This window comes from Centruroides sculpturatus, unplaced genomic scaffold, assembly GCF_000671375.1.
Source record: "Centruroides sculpturatus isolate CEXI.00-Female unplaced genomic scaffold, Cexi_2.0 scaffold3364, whole genome shotgun sequence".
NCBI classification, from domain to species: domain Eukaryota; kingdom Metazoa; phylum Arthropoda; class Arachnida; order Scorpiones; family Buthidae; genus Centruroides; species Centruroides sculpturatus.
This window is the reverse complement of record NW_019387454.1, coordinates 1-8,656: the sequence shown is the minus strand read 5'-3', so window position 1 is coordinate 8,656 and position 8,656 is coordinate 1. Positions and strand designations below refer to the sequence as shown.

Sequence of the window (8,656 nt, the reverse complement as noted above, 5' to 3'; positions counted from 1 at the left end):
TGATTTAAAAAATTTATTAAATATTTTTATATATTAATATTTACACAATTGTTATTTATATAAATAATTTTCAATAATTCTCAAAGACAAATATGAATTATGCCAGGAAAAATATAAATTATCAGAATTATATTAAAATCTTTATCAATACAATTAAATAACTTATACATAACATTTAATTTCGGTTACTTTGACTACTTTATTTTTATATTTAACTATTATATACAAGTTTTAATACAAAATGAATAATGTTTATACATTATTCATTTTTGGTTTAAAATTATGCCTATTTATTTATTTATTTTTATTAAATTTTTAAATTCATTCTCAATGGTCAGAAAAAATTATTTCTTAATATAAAATATACTATTCTAGACATGAAAATCAACAGTAAGGTTTTGTATTTAACCCAACTTTAGCTATATTTAATGGAGAAAATTACTCAAACAGCATTTAATTTGTAATAGTGAAGTATTTGCAAATTGCCTTTATCTTAATATTTTATATAAAGTCAATGACTTTGCCACATGTGTAAGTTCACATCAGATTACCAAAGTTAGACAGTGCGGTTGGAAACAGTGGGAAAGATCAAGTGCCCTTGCTAATTCCTCCCAGACACGGTACATCTGACAAGTTCTCCTAAGTCTGGGTAAAAGGAGAATAGATGTTGGCAAGAGCATCTGGCAATAAAATGTCTGCTTAATTAAAACAACTATCTTCTGTATATGGAGCAGATGTGCAACAACCCATAGCAAGTTTAGGATAAGCAGAATGAAGATAATTTATTAAGCTAAATTTTTATAAACTAAAATCAAGATACAGCATAAAAATAATATTGAAATTTTAATGAAATAACAATCACCAATGCTTCAAAAATAAATTATGTATATAAATTGCTTAATAAATAGGGGAAAAAAACCAAATATGCAAACATTTTTAGCTAATCCATTATTTTCAAGCATGATTTTCACCGTGCCCAAATATGAGAAAGCAACGAAAAACATTTATATATTTGGCTACTTTTCCGATTCCTTCTTTAGGTTAGGTATCAACTCTTTTACAAGACAAACAAATAGAAAAGTTTCGTCCAGAGTCAACAAAAACAAATAGAAAACTAACACATCTCCAATAATTTATATGTATACAAAATATTAAAATAATGAAACTTCAGAAGTATATTGTGAGAACTGTGTAAAAATACTTTATTAAACTTCTATATTTTTAAAATACATTGTCAATGATTATTTTATTAACAATGCAGCATCTAAAAAACAAAAATCTGTCTTAAAATTAAGCCTAAATGAATTATGATGAATTAGAAATAGAAAAACTTAAATTTCCATAAAATGAAATCACTTTCTGTAAATGATTACACTTTGATAATTAAAAAAAGTCTATTGTCTTTAAAGTACAAATTTTAAAACAACTGCTTGTATTTTCCAACCTTTGGCTCTAATTGTTAAATTATCAACTCAGTAATTTAATAAAAAGTAATTGTTATTTAAGTGATGATTTTATTTACTGGAGAGATCCGTGCAATTTAAATATGTGGCTTATTCAAAAAGTGTCCAGATTGGCCCTGTAACGCAAAGGCAGTAACATGTCAGCTGTCCAGCCATGCTAGCCAGACGTGCTTTTACAAATTCATAGCAATGTACTGTACGCACATGGCATTTTGTAGATATACATATACTGTATAAGCATTCAGTCGTTAAATTTGATATCTCTTGGCTTTGCAGCAATTTTGATATATCAGAGTACAGAGAAATGTGTACATCGAGTTCTCTTTAAAATAGGCAAAACTGGTAAGGAAAGATAAATTATTGAAAAATAGCCTATGGAAATGATGCCATGAGTCATTTTCAAATTTTAAGAAAATTCCATTGCTATGTAACAAAGTATGGAAACTGGAAGGAATGTCAGTAAATAAATTCAAACCTTCCTAATTATTAACTTTCTAATGATTTCTAAGGTGTGAATTTATTTTCTAATTCCATTGCTTTAGAGGGAAGAGAATGTGTCTAAAGTGGACCATGTTCTGGAGAGTCATCCAAATCACAAAATGAAGAAACAATTGACACAGTCAGAACTCTTGTCTGAAATGATCATTGATTAACTGTGCAAAAGATCCCCAGAGATCATTATTTTGGTAGATTTGTAGCATGTTAATCTACGATTCTGCAAACTTTGTGCTGAAATTTGGTAACAGAGGAGCAATGTGAAGACTGACTTATTTGAGCCATTCACGTGACAAATGGTTCTTAAAATAACTCATCTCGGGTGATAAATCATGGGTTTATGAGATTGGGTTGTCCATAAATTATGTAAAGCAAATATGTGTGGGTAGATATGTAGATAGTTATTACAATATGTAACAAGGGGTGGGAATGTTTACAAAAACACTGCATAATGCTAGTCTTTAAATCAACTAGTGTCATTTGTTAAATATGAAGGGATTAATCTATTAGTAGCTTTTTCATCAAATACTGACAACAACCCAGATTTGGCTGACTTTCATTGTCTAATTCTCCAAAAGGCAAACACAAGAAAAGAGTATTAAACAACACATATAATACAAAAGTGCTATTCCATTAAAAAGAGTCCTCTTTTAATTACCGTTTTAGAAAGTTTTTAAGTGACAAAAACATCTTTCAAGATTATTGTCTCATCTTCGGTATGAATTTACATAACTTTTTAAACCAAATGATAATGTTCCAAAAATGAACATAAATACCATTTCCTATACAAATTTTGCAAATCATTGGAACAGACTTTAAAATTTACGTAACAGGTTCTAATGATTTATGGCAAAAGTTGAATAAGAAATGGCATTTATGTACATTTTTGAAACTTTATCATTTGGTTTAAAAAAGTTACATAAATTTAGTTCAAATGCATTAAAGTGAAATTTGAATAGTGGCATTTGTTCATTTTAGAACATTAGCATTTAATTTAAAGAATAAATTTTCTCATTGGATATTGAAAATGAGATGGAGTGTTAATGTTAATTTAATGTTCAAAAACGTTCTATTCCTAGCATTCCAGTTTTGGAATTGTTCTATAACCTGAAGTAGATCTTGGGTAAGGTCAAAAGAATTCGTTTGATGATTTATTTAAGGTTTGTCACCAGAAGTAAAGGTTATTTAGTGTTATGATAGAGTCTTGAAAGATGTTTTTATCACTTAAAAACTTTCTAAAATGACAATAAACAGTGGATTCCTTTAATGGAATTGATTTTTGTATCATTTGTGTTATTAATCAAGATATAGTATAAAAAAGTATTGCATAACAAAATGTTTGTCACTGCTTTGTATGTCATACATAAAATTAATAAAGTAATGTAATGTTTATATCCTGTGTCATATGTTATTCCTTAGTACAATTAAGGGAGATTGTCTCCAAAATTATGTAATGCTTATCCTCAGTCATGTACAACAGCATTATGGAGAGTGAGATGTATAAAAAGTATTATGTAATTTATGGAGAGTCCCTATGGGAGCACCAGAGACAAAACATCAATCGAGGAGGAGTTTCTCATCACATACAACAAACCTTTTTCAAAAGGTGGTCAAAATTGAATTTGAAATTTATTAACTCCAAAATGTTGGAACATTTTGTATAATTCAAAATAAGAAAAAATGCTTACAAATTTTAACTTTCTGAAAAATAACAATAAACTCTATATAAGTGTAAAGAAAATATTAATGTGATTATAATGGAAACAAGTATTTTGTTTAATGGAAAATTTTTTGTTGTTTATTTAATGTGATTTTTCTAACTGAGGTTCATAATTAGTGGTTTTCAAAACTTTCCGCAACAGCTTTATGACCCCACTTTCACACTGCATATGTAAAGTTTTAAAATCTAGCAAATCTTTTTATAATTTATAAAAACCTAATACTTTTTAAACATTCAATATGGGTTCTTTGATTGTAAAGCTGTTATCCAGCATGAGTGTGTTCTATCAGGACAAACAATTCAAATAATTCTACAATTAGATTCTGAGACATTTAGAGGAGACCATCCAGAGGAAAAATATAGAACAACATACTACCACACCCTTTGTATTTTCCAGACTTGGCTCCAGAGGAATCCTTCCTATTCCCAAAACTGATGAAAGTTCTTGAAAGCCATCAATCTTATGCTGTTGTGGACACTAAATGGAATTCCACAAAGGCCACCTCTAAAGAAGACTCTCATAAATATTTTCAACAATGACAAGATTGTTGGGCCAAGTGTGTCACTGCAGGAGAGGCATACATTGAAGGCGACTAACACAAAACTTTGATAAGTCCAGTACATTTCTTTACAAATATCAGTCTGGATACGTTTTGAATAAGTCACATATAAACTTTCTATAGAAAATTCATTAATTGTCTATTACAAAGACTCAAGATTGCTTTGCAATACTCTCTACTAGTTACTGGTATATTTAGTCTAAACTCTAGCATCACTGTGATAATGGAAGCACTGCAACTAGCAGATATACGAATCACAACCGTAATTCATAAACCCTGTAAACAGTCACCTGCATTAAACTAGTTTATTATTAAATTAGAGATAAGATTATTACACAAAAATTAAGGTGATTAAATTTAACTGTTTAAATTTCATATTTATAGGTATTTAACTTTAAAACTTATTGTTAATAAAATTTTAATTGTTAGAATTCCAATTATGTTTTTTTTTTTATCTTGTTTTATTTTTAAAAAAGTTCATACTTATAAATTCCAAAATGATAAAATGTTTTAATAATAATAGTCTTTATTATTTAAACATAACTGAAAACATTTCTGTCGATTAAATCTCTAATCTTAATGTTTAGTTTGCAGTATTTTATGATTTAAATCTAGCATAAAATAATGGATTATATAATTTATTTAACATTGGCTATATATTAATACAAGTAATTTAAAATGAAAAAAATGAAAATTATCTGAATAATATTTTTAAAAAAACAAATAAGAAAAATATTAATAGAATAGATAATTCTTTTACAATAAATAAGCCTATTTTTTAGATATAATAATAAGCATATTTATTATGTAACGTTATATACCATACAATCCTTGAAAGTCTTTAAATTAATGTTACAAAAGTTTAATTAATTTAATAAAGAAATATATTGAAATTAAATAGAAAAAAATTGATCTAATTTTGATTTGAATCATTCTGACCAATCATTAATTTTGTCAAAACTGATAAATGCAATTCTAAAGAATTCGTTCGGAACTACGGACATCGTTTAACTTTTCCGTGAATGGCTCAAAATTCTCAACAAATGAAAAAATAAATTAATAATGTCTAGATAGAGATCAATAGAAGCTAAGATGTACTCTTCTGGAGACAGACGATGCATAATCATGTGTGTATCATAAATGATGAAGAGAGAAAAGAGAATAGCTCCTCCAATTGATAAAAATAACTCCATTTGGGTACTTCCAGTAAACATCTGCGAAAATTATAAAGTTTAGTAATATTCATGTTTTATTCAAAAATACAAAAATATTTAAATTAAAGATTGGCTCATTAATAGTTGCTGAAGTTAAATGTGATTGTTTCTGTCACAAAGAGATGGAGAGAGTTTTCTATTTTTTTGTTTTTTTCTTACAACTGTATTGCATCTGAGAGAAACCAAAATAATGATTATTTCTATTAGAAATGTGTGCTATTTTGACTTTGGTGTCTAGAAATAAGCCAATTTATAATTTAAATAATGTTTTAAATACACTTTTAACAATTTTACCTGCAAAACCATACCAATAGATAAAATACACAAGATGGAAAATAATCTGAAAAAAGAAAATTTTACATAAATGTTTATGAAAAATGTTTAATACAGTCATTTCAAGAATTTAAACTCACCCTCCTCCCCAAGATGATACATCATATTTTGATTGAAATGTGAACAAGGTCAAACTTATTGTAACACACAAAGTTAGGAAAAATGCCTGAAGAACTGCTAGTTGATCATAGAAAGTGACTGAAAGATAATAAATTATAATAAAGTTGAAAAATTGAACCTAAACTTAATAAATTTCATTGCAATGAAATAAATATTACATTTAAACATAAACATAAAATAAACAGTTTTTACCAACTGAAACTAAAATGTACAGGGTGAACATAACTAAAGAATAGGTGCTATGAGCTCTCTGTAGAGAGAACTATTGGGCAAACCTTGACCAAATTTGATTTACTTACAATCATGAGTGTGTGATTTTAATTTTTGGGAAAAATTTTACTTCAAAATTCAGCTGGTGTTATGAAATTTCACATTGCTGTTGCCTTAATACAGACATTATGTAGATTTTCTAGCAAATTTTGGATATAAAAGGAGTTGCATACTTTTTTTCACATTTCTTTGATAGGTAAACTGTCAAAGTGCTCACTTTACCTTGATTATGAAGTGCTTGTTTCAATGAAACAATAATGCCAGCTCAATACTTAAAGATTTATGAAGAGGTCCTACATCATTTGGGAATCTTAGGAAAATGACTTTGTGCTTTGGAAATGAGATAATTCAGATAGCAAAATTTTATCTGAATTTTGAAATAAAAATCTTTTTTCCAAAAATCAAATTTCATATTCAGGACAATATGTACACCAAATTTGGTTGTGATTTATCCAATAGAGTAACTTTAAACAAAATAGATTGAGATTTACTCAATAATTCTTTCCACAGAGAGCTTCGAACACCCATTCTTTAGTTATGATCATTCTGTATAACAAACAGTAAACAATTTAATTATAATTACTGCTGTTTAATGAGAGAAATACTGGGTTGTTTAGGAAGTTAATAGCAATTTTTAAGAGAAACAAAAGAAATGATTTTAAAGCTAATAAATAGCTTTATTAAATTATGTACAGACTGATGTTTTTAACAACATGTTACTATCTATGGGGAAGCTTCATAATACCCTCTTTATACAAATTCCTAGTTTTTTCCCACAAAAAACTGTTTCACATGGTTTTTTTTTCTCAAGCTTCCAACTATCAAAGTTTTTATCACAGAGAATTTTGCAAACCTCGAACAAATGGTAGTCTGATCAGGTGAGTATGGGGAGGTAAAACATTCCAGCTTAGTTCCAATAATTTTTGGCATGTTTGTAAAGAAGTGTTTGATCTGTTATCTTGATGAAACACAATGCCTTTTCTGTTGGCCAATTCCAGATGTTTTTCTTCAATTGTCATTTTCAGTTAATCCAGTTGGAATCAATTATTTGATTCTGTGGAAGCAGTTCATAGCATAGAATTTCTTTCCAATCCCACCAGATGGAAAACATGACCTTCTTCAGATGAAGACTAGTCTTTGGAGTTTTTAATGGTGGTTAGTTTTTCTTGTACCACAATCATTTTCAGCCAATGCTGTTATAAACAATATACTTTTCATTACCTGTTACTAGACATTTCAGAAAAGGGTCATTTTCATTTTGTTTTTGAAGAGAATCACAAATGAAGATGCAATCCAGTAAGTTCTTTTTTGTTAAGCCATAAAGTATCCAAATGTCATAATGATTCTAATATTTGAGCTTCTTCCAGATGTTGAAATATAGTATTGTTTGGTGACTTCACTATGTCTGCTATCTCTCAAGATGTGTAACAAGAGTTGTCATCTAATGATATTTTAATCTGGTCCTCTTCAATAACAGCTGGTTTCCTGTGCATGGAGCATCTTTAAGGTTGAAATTATCTGCTTTAAATTTAACAAACCACTTTCAAACAGTTAATTTTGCTACAGCACTCTCACCATACACATCACATAATTCTTTTGCTGTTTGTACAGGATTTTTGCCTTTTCAATAGAAGAAAAGGAACAAATGTTGAAAATGCAACTTTGTAATGGATCTCTCGGGATTTTTTCCATGGTGTGATGCTAGTGGGTGGGTGCGGTAGTAAAAAGCGGAACGTGACATCTGCAGAGAGAGATTGGTAATGTACTAAAAATTGTTTCGAATGTGTTGTAAGTTGCAGACAAATTGTAAGAATGTCAATAAAAGGATTGTTATAACTTGTTTCCATTTTTGCAACAAGAGAAATTATACATCCATTACAAGAAATTTATTAAGATAATTTAAATAATTTTAATAGATTTTTTTTGTAACATTTAATTTGTCTTGTAATGGACTACATTTGTCATTTTTTTGTAATATTAATTGATTTATACAATTGTAATAATTTTCACCCATCCAGTGTATCAACTGTCAGATATGAGAAAAAAAATTGCTACAAACTTTGTGAACAACCCTATACTTGGGTCTCCTACTTATTCATGTAATTCTATTATTATATTAACTATTACATATAATTTTATTGTTATTCCATTTATAATGGATTTACAAGAATAAACTTAGTATAGTCAAAAACTTTCTTCTGACACCTCCTACTCTGATTTTTAAAAAAATCTAGCCAAACTTTTCTGGTGATCTAAAGTTAAGTTATATTAATAAGATACTAAATAAAAATGATTATTTAACTGGAGAAACAATCAACTTACATAAAATACCCAAACTCCAACAGAAATATGAAATATTAACATTGTAGAATGAACGTTTTCAGAGATCTTATGTCTCCATCTTCAGTTGTCATACATTCAAAAGACAAGGGAAACCCGAAGATCGAGACATATGATCTTTGAAAATGTAATTTCTATAGT

General features: G+C 28.1%; 1 protein-coding gene across 1 annotated transcript; it reads right to left on the bottom strand.

Moving 5' to 3' along the window:
- Nucleotides 1-5,012: 5,012 nt before the first annotated feature.
- On the bottom strand, nt 5,013-7,194 carry LOC111616432 (protein lifeguard 4-like). The gene is made up of 4 exons (XM_023357843.1): nt 7,029-7,194; nt 5,866-6,004; nt 5,747-5,792; nt 5,013-5,452 (listed from the first exon to the last, which is right to left on the bottom strand). The coding sequence occupies exons 1-4, from the start codon at nt 7,192-7,194 to the stop codon at nt 5,246-5,248; spliced, it is 558 nt and encodes a 185-aa protein (XP_023213611.1). The 3' UTR covers nt 5,013-5,245.
- Between the last annotated feature and the right edge of the window lie 1,462 nt (nt 7,195-8,656).

Coding starts and splice junctions, on each gene's coding strand:
- LOC111616432 (XM_023357843.1), bottom strand. CDS start 7,194: ATGACAATTGAAGAAAAACATCTGGAATTGGCCAACAGAAAAGGCATT. Junction 6,005..7,028: donor CAGACTACCATTTGTTCGAG/GTTTGCAAAATT, acceptor TTTTCAACTTTA/TTATAATTTATTATCTTTCA. Junction 5,793..5,865: donor GTATCATCTTGGGGAGGAGG/GTGAGTTTAAAT, acceptor TTCTTTTTTCAG/ATTATTTTCCATCTTGTGTA.